Genomic DNA, 21,220 nt, shown 5'->3' with positions numbered 1-21,220 from the left:
AGGCCGCAGCCTTGCTTAATTCTGAAGCATACTCGAAAGAACAAGTCTGGGCGCCATTGTAATGAAGGCCTCCCTCCATCTCTAATTCATCTACTTACTTTTTATTCTATTTTAATGTCATTCTAATTAATTAAGTAACCACATCAACATATATATAGTTCATAGTTGTGTATCTCATTCATTCTTTCTATATCCGACAGTTTAAGTCAAGTTGGACTTAATTATTCTACTACATTTTTAAGAATATTTTCAATTTTGGAAAACTATTAAATACAAAAGTATATATATATATATATATATATATATATATATATAAGTCTTGCATTAATTCCCTTATTTATTATTGCTGGGAATCTAAGTGATTTTGTGGCTTGTAAGGAAACAGTCATTCGACTCTTTTCTTTTTCTTCTTCTTACACAATCTCTATTAATTTTTTTTTTATGAGTATCAAATTCCTCACCCACCATGCAACTTGCTTAGTTCCTGATGAATCTCACAATTCTCTTCTCCAAATTAAGCACTATATAAACACCCAACTCCATGTCCAACTTCTTCACAGCACCAATTACTCTATCCTTTTAATAATAATCTCTCATTTCTTGAGTTCACATTATATTCTTCAATATATACATGGCTTCGAGTTCAATGAGTTCGAGAAGGTCAACATGGACGGCCCAAGAGAACAAGATGTTAGAGAGGGCTTTGGCTCACTACGATACCCAAACACCCGACAGGTGGCACAACATTGCCCGGGCTGTGGGCGGTGGCAAGACGGCAGAAGACTGCAAGACTCACTTCCAGCTGCTTCTAGAAGATCTCTGCGAAATCGAGTCTGGCCGTGTTCCCTTTCCCAATTACATGTCATCATAATCATCACCCTGCACCTTGCTTCTTAAGCATACATCATCACAGAACAACTCTGACCAACACTAATTCATCTACTTTTTCATTTAATTTTAATGTCTATTAATAGTTCGATCTAACTAAGTTTAATTAATGCGCTCTCTTAATAATTCATCTACTTATGAATCATACATTCTTCATGTTGCTTAATAAGTTGGTAAGCCAAGTTGACACTTAATTAATTATTGTACTACTTAATTTGTAATTAGCTTGAATGTTATAATTTATATAGTATCCCTAAAACTTTATCAACAAAACTCAAGATTCTCCAACTAGTATTTAATAAATAAATAAAAAAATCACCTTTTAAAAAACAAAATCTTCATGAATTATAATAAGGAAAGTGATCGTAATTATAATTAAACTAGTTATTCAACACCATAATTTTGTTGAATTTTAATCTGGTTTCTTTTCATTCAAAAATCACAATAATCTTGAACATTGAGTAGGATTAGGATGCTGGATCCGATTTCTGTAACAGTTGAACTTGTTACGACCATTAATATTAGGAATGAGGGGGAGGATCTCTCAGTGTAAAGGAGGAAATATATACCATTGGAGAATGAGGTTTCGAGTGAGTAGACAAAGGAAGAAGATCAAATGTTGAGGAGGAAGACGAGGAAGTGCGGAAGAAGATCAACAACATGAAAGACATGGTCCCAAATTAGTTTGTGCCGATTTTGGCTCCATGCATATATGTTACTTTAAGCCTCAGAAAATAATAAAAAATGCATATATCTGATTTTGTTTGGATGATTAGGATGTTGATTAATGTTTCATATTGGTTATCTTCGTTTTAGTTCACAAAGGTGTTTTCCACTTGGTTGCTGTGGTGTGTTATTGGGTGTAGGTTGATGGACTGTGGCCTGATTTTTGACCGAGAAAACTAGTCACGAGCTGTTTTTCAACCGACGATGGAAGCCTCTGGCCTGGTCCGACCGAGAAATGGAAGCCCCCAATCGATGGCTTACCTTGCGAATGATAGCCAGGCTCTATGCCTGATTGATTTCTCACCAAGACCACCAACTCGCTTACTGCACCCGCCTGCATGCCGACCCACACCCTATCCATGACCCGCGACCTGAACCCGACCCAAATGCCTCGTTTGATATCAGCTTTTATTTTATTTTCTTGTTCTCCCATTTTTAATACTTAATTTTTTTTAAATACCAAAAAATAACTTCTTAAATTATTTGTAACCAAAATAAAAAATATATATATTTTTTCATTTCAGGCATGTTAAGATTTTATCTTTTACTCAATTTCTTTTATTTATCACTTCACCTTATTAAATGTTAAAAATATAAAATCAACTTATTCATGTTCACAAAATTAATTTATTGGTTGATATGTCAAAGATGGATCATTCCCTACCATGAAGTTACTCAATCTGTTGATTTTAATACGGTTTAAAATTCTATTTGTGTTTGTATTTGTATTAATGATAAGTGTTTGAATTATGACTTTATTAATGTTGTTGTTTCTTTTCAAAATCAAGTCTAGGGTTTATCTAACTTGATACAAACGATTCAGGTAGTCTTTTGGGTTTTAATAAAATGACACTAAGTCGTTTTTTCAAACAAAAAAAAGTTAATTTGTGACCCTAATAAGATAGTTTTCATTATTTTTGGATTATTTTTACTATCAAACTCATTTTTGTTTCAATTTTAGTTTCTCTTTTAAATCCAAAAATTTGGGGACTCATTATTGTTCACGAAATTAGTTCAATCTCTCTCTAATTTTAATTTTTTTTAGGTATGATGAGGAAATTCCTCTTTTATTTGGAACAGAAGAGGAAACTACCTCTTTTTTATTTATAATTTTTATTTTAAATCTTTATAATATATTAAAAAATGAAATTTAAAAATAATGATATCGTCTAGAATCAATATTATGTGCCAGAAAATATTGTTACAGACGCATAGTGGCTAATTACCGTCACAAAATTTTGTGTCAGTAAATAAGTTTACCGACACATAGTGGTAAATATTCTTACCGGCGCATAATGACTTTTAACCGACGCAGTTTTTATGTGTCAGTGAATATGTTTACCGGACATATAGGCCTTTCACCGGCACAATATTACGTGTCGATAAATATTTTTACCAGCGCAATTTTATGTGTCAGTAAATATGTTTACAGTCTCATAACAGCTTTCTCGTCACATAATAACCCATTACGGAGGAATTTTATGTGTCAAAAAATATCTTAACCGTCACATAACAGCCTTTCCCGTCACATAATAGCCTATTACCAGCGTAGTTTTATGTAACGGTAAATATCTTTACCGTCATTTTACCGGCACATAATAACCCATTACTGGCACAAATTTATGAGCCACTACATTCACTTACCGACGTGTAGTGGCCCTTTACCAACACAATATTATGAGCCAGTATATATTGTTACTGGCGCATAGTGGTTCTTTACCGAAGTAATGGTATATGTCGGAAACTTATTTTGCCGACTCTACTTCTAACGTCACTATGTTAAACGACGGTAAGAATTTTGATAATGTCGCATATATGCGTCGGAATACTATGTCTTATGTGCCGGTATAAATTCAGTTTGGTGTAGTGTGGTTGCACATGAAGGAGAAGAAATCCTACTTTGTGTTTGTCTTCCTAGATTTGGCCAAACTTTTAAATACTCACCATTTTTTCATGTCCATATCACATTTGTTAATATTATTGGCTAAAATATTCAACATCATATCTTTTAATTACTATGCACACTTTAAAATTGCATGTCATCAAGATACACCAATGAAGTTCCATGTTCTATCTGACGCTCTTAATTTTTATCAATCAGTTTTAACACCATGAATACGTCGTCAGTCTCATTATGTCTTTGCTTAAAATAGATCCGGTGAAAAAACATTATGTCGATAAAAATATTAGACAAAGTTAAAGCTGCTAGGCTAGTCCTTGGGGACAAGGAAGAATAACTTATATAACACCAACACAAGTTGAAGAAAATACTTAGGCAGGGTTGGCCCTAGGATAAGCCAACAAGCCTATGGGTTAGGGAAAAGATAATTAAATCTAAAGTCAACCTATTAGATAAAAACAATTTTTTTCAAATTTATTATCTAAAAAATTTACAAATAAAAAAGTAATTTATATCTATAAGTGAAAACAACTGATGAATGTGAAATATTTGTTAAAATATAATTCTTTTTAATATGTCTAGGGCAACCCAATCGTTATGGTCAGCATTGTGCTTAGGAAGAGGTCATATATAGCCGATCTATTATTTCCGGAAAAATAATGTCACAAATTTGAAATCAATATCAATCAAAGATAACAAGTGTTATAATTAACAAATAAAAGTAAGTCTTCACATCTCATTTAAAGGATAAAAAATATCATTATTTCATTATCTTTGTGAAGTAGGCAAAAAGTTTTTTAAAATCAGTAAAAAAAATTAAGTACAAGTCATAACAATATGTATTATAAATTATCCAGTTACAAACTTAACAAATATAATAAAATAGCCAACACTTGATTTAAATGGATAAATGCGACTCTACACGAATAACAAGACATGAATCAACACATAAAAAATAGGATAGTTGAGTTGGGAGAGTCGGTCATTGACTTCCTTATAGGCTCGTCAACTTGTTTTTTAGGTGTAGTTAATTTCTTTATGCATTTTGCACACATCTCTTTCCGCACACAGTTTTCTTTTTCTTTCCGTCTTTTCTCAATCTTTTCGATTTGTTTAATTTGTTGGTCAACAAACTTTTTCGAGTGTTAGAATTGAACTTCATGACCAAGGTTCTCAAATTGTCTGGCCTCAACCATCCACGTCATCCATTCTTGAGTTCCGGGTAATTGAAACCTACAGTTGAAAGGAGTCACTAATACGAGAATCAACTGTTATAAACCGTTGCTAATACTAAAACCAATTGTTAAAAGCGTTAGTAAAAACTCTCATATAGAACCTAAATCCTTCCTACATGTGCCATTAAAATTTACCTACACAATTTTATCTGGAATAACAAAAATAAAAAATAAAAATATGCAAATCTATCTATTTATGGGGTAATATTCAAATATTCATATCATTAATTTGGAATAAAAGAAAAGGAAGAGTGGACCCTAAATATTCCAAAGCTATACTTTCAAGGGGTTCACCTAGGTCCATAGCTATACCTTTTAGAAAAAGATCCATCTAATCATATCATCAACTTAGTTTGGACATCACACAAATTTCTTTTATTGCTCATTAATTAGCAAAAATGGTTTAAGGAAACCAAATGTCACGAGTTCGATTCTCAACTTAAAACGCCTTAAGTTAAAGTGAATATTATAGTTGGGAGGTCATGCTACCTCCTTCATTTAAAACAAAATTTAACATAATTAAAAAGAAAAAAAAAACATAAAAAAATAAAAGACAAGGAAGTTTCTCAATAAAACTTAAATTAAACAAAAATAAAAATTTTGAGTGGGTAAAACACAAATCTCATTTCATTGTTCCTAAAAAAAACAAAGTTGACGTAAATTATTGTGAAACCAATATAACCCGATCAATAATAAGTCAATGACAAAAATATAACAAAGAGATGATATGAGATAAATTATTATTTTCTATTAGATGAGATAAAAAGGAAAAAGAAAACCTTGAAGGAAATTAAGCTCAAGTTAGTTTGAAGGAGCACCATAATTAAATATAAAATAATAGAATAAAGAGATCAGCCCTAACTTTGTCTTTCAATAGATACCACTTTATACCAATTAAAATATATTAGTGAGTAAAAAGTGGCAACATCATATTTGATCCAACATCAAATTTTATCCATGCAACAAAACTCACTTTCCGACGCTGAAATGAAATGATTTTTTTTATATTATAAGGAATGTTAGGGAATATGGTGATTTTGTGGTTGGTAAGAGTAGGTGTGAGCATTGGGTATATTAATCCGAAATTCAATCCGATCCAAATTCGAAATACTAATTTGGATTGGGTATTTCAGATTTGATTAAGATCGGATTGTTGGATCAAATTCGGATTGGATTAGAACTATCTAAATTGACCAAACTATCTAAATAAATATATATTTTTTAATTAATAAATTTTAATTTAATATAATATATTTTGACTTATTTTCTCATCACTTAATCAACATTTTTTTAATTATAACATTAAAATTTTAATAAAAATAATAAAATAAATCAAAATTATGTTAAAGGTGAGCATTTGACGAATTAATCTAAACCCAATATGAATTACAAATTTTATAAACTATTTCGGTTTAAATTAAATCCGGATAAATTAAATTTAGATTTAGTTTAATTATGATTAAATTTGAATAATCCAATTAATACAAAATAATTTGAATTAAAATATTTAATTTACTTAATTTACTTTTTTTTTTTAATTAAATACAAACAAATTAAATAATTATAAAAAAAAATTATTATTAAATAATTTCAAATTCACAATTAAAACAAATTATATATATATATATATATATATATGAATTGTCACCATATTCAATACCATCCATATCTATTAATCAATAAAATGGTTTAAATTACGAATTTAATTAATTTAGTTTGAATTTAATTCGAATCGAACAAAATAATCAATTTTACCTCTATTAACATATTTAATCCTAGTTGTTAAATTTCTCACTAAATAAACCTTTATAAATATTTGAATTCATGTCCAGTTTCAATTCAAAGTCACACCAAATATTACCTTAATTATATATATATATATATATATATATATTTTTTTTTTTTCTTATTTTAATTCTTTCATAATTTATGACTTCATTGAGTTCAAGAACAAGATGTTTGAGGGGGCTTTGGCACATTACGAAAACGAAACACCCGGCTGGTGACACAACACTGTTGTGGCCGTGGGAGATGGCAAAACAGCTGAGTGCAAATCTCACTCCGAGGTGCTGTATGAGTCTAAAAGTGTTCCCATGTAATTATAATATTTATTATTATAGTTATTATATTTATTATTATATTATTATAATAATTATATTTATTTTATTATTATTATATTATTATAATTATTATATTTATATTATTATTATATTTATTATAATTATTATAATTATTATATTTATTATTATTATTATACTTATTAATATTTTTTATAATAATTATAATTATTTTATTTTTTAATATTTTTAATATTTTTAATAAGTATTATATTTATTATAATTATTGTTATTATAATTATTATTATAAATTTTGTATTTATTAATATTATTATAATATTTATTATTATTATTATATTTATTATTATACTATTCTAAATATTATTATTATTTGGTTTATTATTATAATTGTTGTATTTATTATTATAATTATTGTATTTATTAATATTATTATAATATTTATTATTATCTTATTATAATTATTGTATTTATTATTATAATTATTATAATTATTATAATTATTGTATTTATTATTATTATTATAATATTTATTATTATATTATTATAATTATTATAATTATAGTATTTATTAATATTATTATAATATTTATTATTATATTTATTATTATATTATTATAATTATTATATTATTATAATTATTTTATTTATTATTATTAATATTAGAATAAATATTATTAATATTATATATATAAAAATTATTAATATTAGAATATATTATTATAATTATTATATTTATTATTATTATACTTATTAATATTTATTATAATAATTATGATTATTATATTTATTATAATTATTATTATTATATTATTATAATTATTATATTTATTATATTTATTATTATTATTTATTATAATAATTATGATTATTATATTTATTATAATTATTATTATAATATTATAATTATTATTATATTATTATAATTATTTTATTTATTAATATTATTATTTTTTATAAGTATTATATTTATTATTATTATACTTATTATAATATTTATTATTATAATTATTATTATAATTATTGTATTTATTAATATTATTATAATATTTATTATTATTATTATAATTATTATATTATTATTATTTGCTTTATTATTATAATTGTTGTATTTATTATTATAATTATTGTATTTATTATTATAATTATTGTATTTATTAATATTATTTTAATATTTATAATTAAAGTTATTATATTTATTATTATAATTATTATAGTTATTTTATTATTATATTTATTATAATTACTTTATTATTATATTTATTATAATTATTATATTTATTATTATACTTATTAATATTTATTATAATAATTATATTTATTATATTTATTATAATATTATAATTATAATTATTTTATTTATTAATATTTTTATTATTTTTTATAAGTATTATATTGTATTTATTAATATTATTATAATATTTATTATTATTGTTATAATTATTATAGTTATTATATTTATTATTATATTATTCTAAATATTATTATTATTTGATTTATTATTATAATTGCTGTATTATTTATTATAATTATTGTATTTATTTATTATTATAATTATTGTATTTATTAATATTATTATAATATTTATTATTATATTATTATAATTATTATAATTATAATATTTATGAATATTACTATAGTTATTATATTTATTATTATATTATTATAATTATTATATTTATTTTATTATTATTATTATTATATTATTATAATTATCATATTTATTATTATTAATATTAGAATATATTATTATAATTATTATATTTATTATAATAATTATGATTATTATATTTATTATAATTATTATTATAATATTATAATTATTATTATAATTATTATATTTATTATTATTATAATATTATAATTTTTATTATTATTATTATAAATATTATATTTTTATAAGTATTATATTTATTATTACAATTATTATAGTTATTAATATTATTAATATTTATCATGAAAATATTATTATAAAACTTGAGTAAATTTTAATGAAATTTACAAGATTTTATAAAACCAATCTTAAATTAATATATTTAATTATTTTATATTTTAGTATTATTATATTTATTATTAGTATTATATTTAATATTATTATTTTAATTATTATATTTATTAATATTATTATAATAATTATTATATTATTTATTATAATAATTATAGTTATTATATTTATTATTTAAATTATTAAAATTATTTTATTTATTTTATTATTATATTTATTATAGTTATATAATTATTATATTTATTATAAGTATTATAAGTATTATATTTATTATTATTAATATTAGAATAAATATTATTAATATTATAAATATAAAAATTATTAATAGTTGAATATATTATTATAATTATTATTATACTTATTAATATTTATTATAATAATTATGATTATTATATTTATTATAATTATTATTATATTATTAAAATTATTATATTTATTATTAAAATTATTATATTTATTATTAAAATAATTTTATTTATTAATATTTTTTATAAGTATTATATTTATTATTATTATAATCATTATATTTATTAACATTATTATATTTATTAATATTATTAATATTTATCATATTATTTATTATTATTATTATATTTATTTTTATAATTATTATAAAATAGTTATTGTTACTAAATGGTATACATTTATCACCATTTTTAATGTCTAATAAAACTCTATTCAAAATAACAATTTATTATTATTTATTATATTTATTCTAATTTTTATTATTAGTATTGTTATAAGTACTATATTTATTATTACAATTATTTTATTTATTAATATTTATTATAATTTATTATTATTATAATTATTATATTTATTATGATATTTGTAAAAAAAAATATTATTATAAAACCTGGGTAAGTTTTCATGAAATTTACAATATTTTATAAAACCAGTTTTGTAAATTATTATATTTTATTATTTTATATTTTAATATTATTATAATTATTATTATGATTATTATGATTATTATATTTATTATTATTATTTTAATTATTATATTTATTAATATTATTATAATAATTATTATATTATTTATTATAATTATAATTATTATAGTTATTATATTTATTATTATAATTATTATAATTATTTTATTTATTTATTATTATATTTATTATAGTTATATAATTATTATTATAATTATTATATTTATTATAAGTATTATATTTATTATTATTAATATTAGAATAAATTTTATTAATATTATAAATATAAAAATTATTAATATTAGAATATATTATTATAATTATTGTATTTATTATTATTATACTTATTAATATTTATTATAATAATTATTATTATAATATTATAATTATTATTATATTATTATATTTATTCTAATTTTTATTATTATTATTATTATTATTATAAATATTATATTTTTATAAGTATTATATTTATTATTACAATTGTTATATTTATTAATATTTATTATAATATTTTGTAAAAAAAAATATTATTATAAAACTGGGTATATTTTCATGAAATTTACAAGATTTTATAATACCAGTCTTTGTAAATTAATATATTTTATTATTTTATATTTTAATATTATTATAATTATTATTATATTATTTATTATTATTATAATTATTATATTTTTTATAAGTATTATATTTATTATTATTATTATAATTATTATATTATTAATATTTATTATAATAATTATTATATTATTTATTATTTTTATTATAAGTATTATATTTATTATTATTATTTTAATTATTATATTTATTAATATTATTAATATTATTAATATTTATTATAATTATTATTATATTATTTATTATTATTATTATTATTATATTTTTTATAATTATTATATTTATTATAAGTATTATATTTATATTTATTATTATAATTATTATATTTATATTTATTATAATTATTTATTATTATTATATTTATTAATATTTATTATATTATTTATTATTATAATTATTATATTTATTATTATAATTATTATAATTATTATATTTATTATTATAATTATTATATTTATTATAGTTATTATATTTTATAAAAATTATGAAAATTATAATAAATATAATTATTATATTTATTATTATTAAGGGAATACACTACTTGTCATTCTTCAATTTTTTGTTGTTGAGTTTTCTGAAATTTTAAAAAATAAATAAAGATTTTGATATTAAAATATATTTTTAAAATATTATTTAACTCATCACTAATTTTATTATAAGTCAATTTAAAGATATCTTGCCCTTTTTAAAGGGTCTTATATACTAATATAAGACTTATTTAATTTAATGGTAAAAGTTTTAAAAAATATTTAATCTCTAAAGTCATAGATTTGAGTATTGACGATTTGAGTATTGACGACTTTATCATATATATATATATATATATATATATATATATATATATATATATATATATATAGATTATATAAAATAAGGATAATTTACTCCACACCCCTTAAATTGTTTTAAATTGTTGTCTTAATTATTATAATTATTAGATTGTCTCCTTAAATTGTTGTCTTAATTATTAGATTGTCATGCATTATTTCTATCTACACTATTTTATTGAAGAAAATGATCAATTTTTTATCTTAATTTAATTGTTACTTTTTTTTTTATGAATCTTAACTAACAAAGATATTTATCATTTTTTTACTCAAACTCTTAAATAAATAAATATCAACAAAGAATATGTTGCCTCCGACAAATTAGGCTTGACTTACTTTATAATTATAATGAAAGAAAATTAAGTAATAAAAGATAATTAAAAATACCATTTTGACGGTTTAAAAATTAGATAGTGTTAAATAGAACAATTTCTATTTCTAATAAACAATTACATTTTCTACTACATGTTTCAAATATTTTAAATTAATAATTAAAAAAATACTGCTTCTATAACTAATTAAAACAATGTCAATGAAAAATAGACCTAAATACTTTGTATATAAATAAACTCAAATATGATTTTTGAAAAGATAAAATCATTATACATATATATAGATCATATTTTTGCAAATATATTTGTTCTGACTTTTAAGTTGAAGATTGGATTGAATGAGACAAAATACAAATAAGTATGATCAGAATTTTTATTATTTTTATTATTTTTTAATTTTTTTTTGTTGCGGTAAAGGATAAATTAAAAAATTGTTAATTCATAAATCTAATTATATGGGAAATTGCGAGTGGACATTCACCGATCGTCGTTGTCAATTAAGGCAACAGCGAGAACACCTATGCCGATTGATGGCGATTGATTTATGACCAATAGTCTTCTAGCAATTGGTTTGGATGTGAATAGCGATTGGTTTATCAATCGCTAGAAAGTCTTTTTTTACTAGTGTTATATGGGGATTGATGTGTGTATTGTGATGATGTGATGATATGGTCTTTTTCCAAACCACATAAAATTTGTAGTTCCAATGCCATTTTCCATAAATCTATTTTCAAATGAAAATAGTGGACTATTATAGAATAATTGAGATACTTTGATGTTACATAAGTTTGATTTTTTTCCAAGAAATGTACTTTGTCTTGACATTTATACATCACAAAAGTGAAACCTCACTCAATCGTACTAGTTTTATATATTGTCTCAACGCGGTTCAAGAATTGATTTGTGTCGCTATTTTTTGAGTTATTTATTCCGACTACAACGAGGCTTTCGTTGTTTTTGTCTATCCAACCCTCATTCATTGAAGTGCTCATACTTTGATGAATTGCTATGTGTAAATTTTTTAACATATTTACATGTTGAAAAAGATGTTTATTTCAGATTGAGTTATTAATTATGATAGTTATTTTTTTTTTTTTGGTTAATTGTCATGTTCAAAAGTTACTCAAAGTATATATATCAACCTATAATAATTTGAATTAAGTTCATTTATTTGGACTCAATATCAATGTTTTTTTAAAGTTTTAGAATTCTTTCAAATGATTTTGATGCAACTGTTGCAAAGAGAAAATAATAAATATCATGAATGGAATGGGCCGGTCTCATAGCTAGCTAGCCCAATGAAATTAATTAAGAAATATTCAGATTTTGTTTGATGAATAATGATAGGGATTTTTTATTTTATTTTTGTAATGAATTTGAACAGAGAAAAGAGTATTGGAATGAAAATTAGAAAATTTATTTTTTTATTAAAATTTTCTATAAGTTGCTTTTCACAAGAAGATTCATTGATCATCACACAAATATAATTGTGGTTATTTGAATAATGTATCGTATAACCAACCCAACCTATCTTATTATTAATTAATTTATCAAAAAAAAATGCTAAAATAATTTTTATTTATTTTTTAAAATAAATATTTTCATTAAATATTAATATGCACCCTCTAAAATAATTTATTATTAATAATAATATTTTTTATATCTCCAATCATACACAATTATTTAAATAAGCCTAATCCCAATAGTCTTTCATCAATTATATAATTCAATTAATCATTAACTAAATATTAAAATATTTAAGTATTTTTTAACAAAAATTTTTCACTTTCTCTAACAAATATTATTTAATTAACTCTTTTATTAATCACATCATTTAATTCAATACTAAAATATAAAAATACCATATATTTCACAATTCTTTTATCAAAACCAAAAAAACTCTTATCCAATTTAAGAAAGAGTCAGAAATATATTTAAAATTACTATCCTTCTACTAAAATTTATTTAATATAATCTAAGAACTTGTTTGATATTAGTTTATTTTTGGGATCTTTTATCTTAAACCCAATATTTTCACTCCTTTCACTAGTATTTCTTTATTTATTTTATTCATTCAAATACAAAAATATTTTTATTTAATATTTTTTTTTTCTGTCTTTCTATCACATTTATTTAGAAGGTAGAATGATAAACTTAAAAAAACTAATTTGTAAAAAGTGAAGTACTCAATCAAAGTTTTTATCCAAAATTCGATAAAAACCCAAAATCATAGCTTAGTTTGGTTGCATTTTTTAAATGAATAAGGTTAACATAATTCTTACAATCACGACGTATCCACTTTAACTTAATTAAGACAGTTTAGATGTGAACGATAATATTTACTTTCTTAAAATCACTTTTATCACATAAACAACATTATTTTGTAAATTCTTATTAAATAAATCAATTAACGTGAAAAATGTTTTTATTTTGTATAAAAAATATAACACGTTGTTTCTTATCCGTTGGGAATCTAATGATTTTGTGGATTGTAAGGAGACATGCAGTCAATATGTACTCTTGATTCTTTTCTTCCTCTTCCACTATCTATATCTCTTCTATTTATTTATTTATTTATTTATTTGCATAAGAATATCAAATTAATCCACAAATTGCTTCCTCGATCCCACATCATTTCTCTGCATGCATTCAAATTTAAGTACTATATAATCCCCCAATCCCATGTCCATTTTCTTCACAGTACCAAATATCAAATAATATATACATTATGATTTCGAGTTCAATGAGTTCAAGAAGGTTAAGGTTAACATGGACAGCCCAAAAGAACAAACTCTTCGAGAGGGCATTGGCACGCTACAATTAGGGGTGAGGAAATGGGTAAAACCAATTTGTTTTGTCCGACCCGTATTAAATCCAAACTAAGTTTATCAAATCCGTAATTCAAACCATTTTACTAATTAATACGGATCGGATACGGACTGGATTGAAAATGGTTTGGATAATCCAAACTAAAAAATATTTATATATATCAGCTTAAAATTAGTCAACAATTTTTTTTTTTAATTTTTTTTTAAAACTTTTTTTAATTTTTTTTTTAAATTCGAATTTTTTATTATTATTAAATTTGAATCTGAAAAAATAATAAAAATAGTAATAATAAAAAAAAAATAAAATATCGTTGTCAAGTGATGATAAATAAAATACATATTATATTGAGATGAAATTTAATTTAAAGAAAATTAATTAAGAAATATTTTTTTATTTAGATAGTTTGGATAATTTGGATAATTTTAATCCAATCCGATTTAATTCAATCCGATCCCGATCCGATCTCAGTCCAATCCGAAATATCCAATCCGAATTAGTATTTAGGATTCGAATTGGATTGGATTTCGGATTAAACCACCCAATACTCACCCCTAGCTACAATACCGAAATACCCAACAGGTGGCACAACATTGCCAAGGCCGTGGGCGGCGGCAAGAGTGCAAGTCTCACTTCCAGATTCTTCTAGAAGATCTCCGGCCGTGTTCCCTTCCCCAATTATATGAACTAATGACAAGGCCAGATGCATGCCAATAATTTTTTAATTAAAGCCCTAAATTAGGGCACCACTAATTCATTTTTTGTTTTTAATTTCTATTTATCCTAATTAACTTGTATCATTTGTTTTAACAAGATCAATCCCCCATTTCACGTTACTAATTAAATATATCTGTTCAACTCGATAATACTTTGTTACCAATTTTATTATATATTCATGTCTTAAAATGGGTTAGTGTTTACACCCTGAACACTTAAAATATATTATATATAAATTAATTAAATAATTTTTTATTATCATAATTGTAAATTAAAATTAATATCTAAACTGAATTACGGTCCCAAAAATTAAAAATCCTGGTTAATTGGGAAACTTTTATTTATTTTTCAGGTTGTTTTCGTGATCACAAATCAGTTCCCGGTGATAATTATATTCAGTCATGCTACTTTTATCCGAATTATGAATTATTTCGTCTGTGGCGGTTTTTTCCGGTTTGTTGGTAGTTGACCTCCGAATTATGAATTATTTCGTCTGTGGCGGTTTTTTTCGGTTTGTCGGTAGTTGACCAGAGATGGATGTGGATATTATTATCAATTCGTCCAAACACTAATGAACATAATATATAATATCACCCATATATTTATTTATTCTAGAGAGGTGTCTATACGATAAAATATTTTCAGAACAGGCAATGATATAGTTTAAGAGAGTTTAAGTTTATTTATTTATAATAATATAAATTCTTACTATATTATAATATATATTATAAAAAACATTAGTTTTTTATAATTTTATTATAGAAGAGTTTTATTTTTTAATAGGATATACTCATTGTCTCGGGGATTTTTTGAAACCAAACTGGACGGAATGGTAAATGACTCTCCGCCCTGATCTGCTTCATTGTTATCTTAATCCTATAATGTTTTTTGAGTTGTATGTGTAGAATTTATATATTAGATAATGCTATAATTTATACTCAATTGTTTTTTAGGGATTTTTATTGTTTGATAGTGATTTTTGCAATTAAACAAGTTAATAAAATACATGTCACGACCCATCACACGACTTTGTTCGAAGCTCAATCTTTTTAACTTCATTGTTGAAATGAAGAATCTACGAGACGAGAGACACGTGGATGAACAAACAAATCTTATTGAGTGGAAGAGAAGTATGCAAATAAGGCTCTAGATAAGACATCGCACTCTTTAATGGAGAAGCAAACGATGCTACGAAAATGACAAAAGTATTTGAAACGTTTAATAAAAATATAATAAAAAATGAGTAAAATATATATAACTAGAGATCGAAATGCAAGATGAAAGCTCTCATGTAGAAAGAAATGAAAATTCCCTAGTTGTTTCAACTATATATTGGTGATGGAGAATAATTGCTCCCACACCTCAATAACTCGTCAATGCTTGTTTCTATGAAAAAGATGAGTCTACTAAGAACGTTAAGAAAGTTTAAGAAATCCAAAATGCAAAATGTGTATATTTTTCAAGAAAAGTCAAATCGAGTGGAAGCTTCATAGGCTCAAAATCTACAAGGGAAATGAAATTCAGATTAATTCATCTCGAACTAGATTCTTCCGAAAATCTCAATCTCCTCAATTAGTGCAATTTTTAGTGACTTTTTCTGCGCCAACAAAACTATTTTTAAGCGTGGAAGTAGTAACGCTTGGTCATGTAGTGTGTGACCTCACCTTTTTTTACTACATTATGGAAGATTCATCTAATGATCATCAACTTGGACATCACACAAATTTCTTCTCATCATTTCTAGAGACAAAATAATATATGCCTACGGTCCAGTGGGTTAATATATCCTCATTGATTGGTTTTCGTTCAACCAACCAATCTAGATCCACTTTTATCTCCTCACAAGAAGAAATGGCATAAATTTAACTGATGTGATAGAAAAAAACTACAAATATGAGGAAATGAAATAACTGGTCGATTGATTTGTCCAAAGTTTGGCTTTGGAATGATACTATTGAGACTACCACTTTATACAATATAAAAAAATGACACCACATATATACATATATGCTCTGATCTAGCTGCTCCCCCATCTATCTTTAGCCGGGTCGAAGGAAAAAATTAAAATGACTTCTTCTGGCGCATAATATACGCTGCAATGAGTAAAAAATGTTGAAGACCAAAATACCGACGTTTAAATGTTGTTTGTGTTGGGTTTTGCAACAACAAAACTATGGATCTTCTTAGAAATCAAAACCTATAGCAAATCAGATTCCAAATCGTCTATGACGATAAACAGATTACCAAGAACTGAAATAGCACAAAGCAATAAACGACAACACAATATACGTGGTTCGGTCAAAATCGACCTACGTCCACGGGAGGGATAAGTTTCACTAAATCAAACAAATGTCAATAGTAGAAACTTACATGCCCTGCTCTCAAATGAAAGAAGTGATTACACTATGAATGATTGGACTACTCCACAATCAAAAACTCCCCCAATCTCTCACTCTAGATCAGCCAAAGAACAAGAAGAAGAAGGAAACTAGAAAACCTTAGATCTGTAATTCACTCTCTCTCTATTTGCTCTGTTATGAGAAAAATACCCAAAAAATGTATTTATACTCTAACCCGTTTTCTAAAAGAAAACCCTGACCCGTTTACCCGGAATTTAAAACCCGCCCGCAATGGCAAGGAACACCAACAATTCTCCCCCTTCCGAGCCATGAGAGAATGTTGCTATAAACATTCATCATCGTGACGCTTCTGCCAGAACCATTCCGGCTTTGGCACAACATATCTCATGCTTTCCTCTTGGCAAGCCCTTTGTCATCATATCTGACCCGTTCTCATATGTGTGCACTTTCTCTAAGTATAACTCCTTCTTCTCGAGCACTTCACGGATCCAATGGTACCTTCTTTGGATGTGTTTTGAACGTGAATGGAAACTTGGATTCTTGCTCACATGTATAGCACTCTGTGAGTCACTAAACACCACAAACCTGTCTTGTGCAATGCCAATTTCTTTCAACAATTCTTTCATCCATCTCATTTCTTTACAACATTCAGTAATGGCAATATATTCAGCTTCTGTAGTAGACAAAGCAACACATTTCTGTAGATGAGACTGCCATGATACAGCTCCTCCTCCAAAAGTAAACAAATACCCTGAAGTTGTGTCAATATCACCACTCATATCTGAATCAGAAAACCCTTCAACATGTGACTTTCCAGTACCATAACACAAAGCGTATTTGGAGGTCCCTCGAAGATATCTCATTAGCCACTTAACCGCTTCCCAGTGTGTCTTACCAGGATTTGAAAGAAAACGACTAAGTACTCCAACCGCATGAGCTATATCCGGTCTTGTACAGACCATTGCATACATCAGACTGCCTATTGCTGAAACATATGGAACACTGCACATTTCTTGTCTTTCCTCTTCATCCTTGGGAGACATTGTCTTGTTTATTTTCAAGTGTGTAGCCAATGGACAAGCAACTTGTTTTGCCTTGTCCATACAGAATCGTTTTAGAATCTTCTCAATATATCTCTCTTGAGATAACCATAGCCTTTTCTTCACCCGATCACGAATGACCTGCATTCCAAGAATTTGTCTTTCTTGACCCAAGTCTTTCATCTCAAAAGACTTAGCCAAATCTTTTTTCAACTTGGCAATCTTGAGCTTGTCTCTCCCAACAATCAGCATGTCATCAACATATAGGAGAAGTATAATAAAATCATTAGAAGCAAACTTTTGCACAAAGACACAGTGATCAGTAGACGTCTTCATGTACCCATGGATGGTCATGAACGACTGAAACTTAAGATATCACTGCCTTGGTGCTTGCTTCAAACCGTACAGACTTTTGACAAGTTTGCACACCTTGCTTTCCTCACCTATCTTATTATAACCTTCAGGTTGCTCCATATAAACATCTTCATCCAAATCACGATGGAGAAATGCAGTCTTGACATCAAGTTGTTCAACCTCAAGATCCATACAAGCAGCTAGACTTAACACCACCCGGATAGAAGTCATCTTCACTACCGGTGAGAAAATCTCATCATAATCGATTCCATGCCTTTGGCCAAAACCTTTGACAACCAGCCTAGCCTTGTATCTTGTCTTGCTATCATCAACTTCTTGCTTGATCTTGTACACCCATTTATTTTGTAATACTTTTCTGTTCTCTGGTCTTTCAACTAGATCATATGTGCCATTTTTCAGCAATGACTTCATCTCTTCATCCATGGCAGCTAGCCATTCTTTCTTATGAGCATCCTCAAGAGCCTCCTTATAGCATATAGGCTCCCCACAATCAGTTAGAAGAACATACTCTGTAGCAGGATACTTAGAACTTGATCTTTTCTCCCTAGTAGACCTCCGAAGTACCTCTGTTTGTTGATTCTGTTGATTTCCATCTTCTTGTTGAACTTCAAAATCAACCTCAACATTATCACCAAGATCAGTTTCAGTATTAGTATCATTTCCATGGCCTATAGTTTGTACCATTCAGACTCACCATATCAGGTCTAGATTTCCCCATTGTTACTGCCTTAACAACTGACAAAAACACCAGCAAAGAAACCAGTTGATCTCTTCTATGAATTTCGCCAAATAACCAGCAGAGCAATATGCTCCAATGTTAAAACAGATAACCAATTAATACTGCTCTAATACCACTATTGGGTTTTGCAACAACAAAACTATGGATCTTCTTAGAAATCAAAACCTGTAGCAAATCAGATTCCAAATCGTCTATGACGATAAACAGATTACCAAGAACTGAAATAGCACAAAGCAATAAACGACAACACAATATACGTGGTTCGGTCAAAATCGACCTACGTCCACGGAAGGGATAAGTTTCACTAAATCAAACAAATGTCAATAGTAGAAACTTACATGCCCTGCTCTCAAATGAAAGAAGTGATTACACTAGGAATGATTGGACTACTCCACAATCAAAAGCTCCCCCAATCTCTCACTCTAGATCAGCCAAAGAACAAGAAGAAGAAGGAAACTAGAAAACCTTAGATCTGTAATTCACTCTCTCTCTATTTGCTCTGTTATGAGAAAAATACCCAAAAAATGTATTTATACTCTAACCCGTTTTCTAAAAAAAAACCCTGACCCGTTTACCCGGAATTTAAAACCCGCCCGCAATGGCAAGGAACACCAACAGTTTGTGGGAATCATGTCGTGATTTTGTGGTTGGTAAGGAGACTAGTCACTTTGATTCTCTTTAAATTCTTCTTATTCGATCCAGTTTCTTTTAGGATGGGAGAATTAGATCCTCCCCGACCCCACCCACTTGGTTCCTGAATAGACCCATCTTCTTTAAATGAACCACTATATATAGAAACATGACTTGATGTCCAACTTCAATTCACAGCTCCCACAAAATATCACCTAATTAAAAACTTCTCTCGATCTCTTTTTGTGTCTTTCTTTAATTATTTCACATATATATACATGGCTTCATTGAGTTCGAGAAGGTCAACATGGACGCCTCAAGAGAACAAGGTGTTCGAGAGGGCTTTGGCTCACTACGATACCCAAACGCCGGACAGGTGGCACAACATTGCCAGGGCTGTGGGCGGTGGCAAGACGGCAGAAGACTGCAAGTCTCACTTCCAGCTACTTCTTGAAGATCTTTGTCAAATCGAGTCTGGCCGTGTTCCCTTTCCCAATTACATGTCATCATAATCATCATCCACCTTGCTTCTTAAGCATACATGATCAAAGAACAAGTCTGGCCAACACTAATTCATCTACTTTTATTTTATTTTAATGTCTATTTGTTCTAACTAAGTTTAATGCACCCTCTTAATTTCTTATCAATTACTTTTAACACTATAATGAATCCTCCATTCCTCATGTTACTTACTAATATATCTTGTGCATTCTCGATCGGTCAGCATAACCCAAGTTGACACTTAATTAATTATTGTACTATTCTGTTAGCTAGAATGTTTTAAAATTTAGATAACTCCTAAATATAAATTTTATAGGATCCCTCCAACTTTATCCACAAAAGTCGAAATATTCTTGGCCTAGTGTTTAATGAAAAGTTTCAACTTTTCAAAAAAGATATTTTACAAGAATTATAATGAGAGTGATCATAATTATAATTAAACTAAAATTAATGTGTAATTCAACACTTTATATATTTTTTTGACTTAATCATGT

General features: G+C 25.5%; 2 protein-coding genes across 2 annotated transcripts; both read left to right on the top strand.

Moving 5' to 3' along the window:
• Positions 1 to 616: 616 nt before the first annotated feature.
• Positions 617 to 902, top strand: LOC124927572 (protein RADIALIS-like 3). Its single transcript, XM_047468013.1, has one exon. The coding sequence runs from the start codon at positions 632 to 634 to the stop codon at positions 869 to 871; it is 240 nt and encodes a 79-aa protein (XP_047323969.1). The 5' UTR covers positions 617 to 631; the 3' UTR covers positions 872 to 902.
• A 19,525-nt stretch (positions 903 to 20,427) lies between these two features.
• Positions 20,428 to 20,941, top strand: LOC124927555 (protein RADIALIS-like 3). Its single transcript, XM_047467995.1, has one exon. It carries the CDS (start codon positions 20,504 to 20,506, stop codon positions 20,735 to 20,737), a length of 234 nt encoding a protein of 77 aa, XP_047323951.1. The 5' UTR covers positions 20,428 to 20,503; the 3' UTR covers positions 20,738 to 20,941.
• Positions 20,942 to 21,220: the final 279 nt, after the last annotated feature.

The sequence above is a fragment of the Impatiens glandulifera genome, chromosome 2 (assembly GCF_907164915.1).
Source record: "Impatiens glandulifera chromosome 2, dImpGla2.1, whole genome shotgun sequence".
Classification (NCBI taxonomy): Eukaryota; Viridiplantae; Streptophyta; class Magnoliopsida; order Ericales; family Balsaminaceae; genus Impatiens; species Impatiens glandulifera.
The sequence above is the reverse complement of the archived record's forward strand: the minus strand, read 5'-3'. Positions and strand labels throughout refer to the sequence as shown.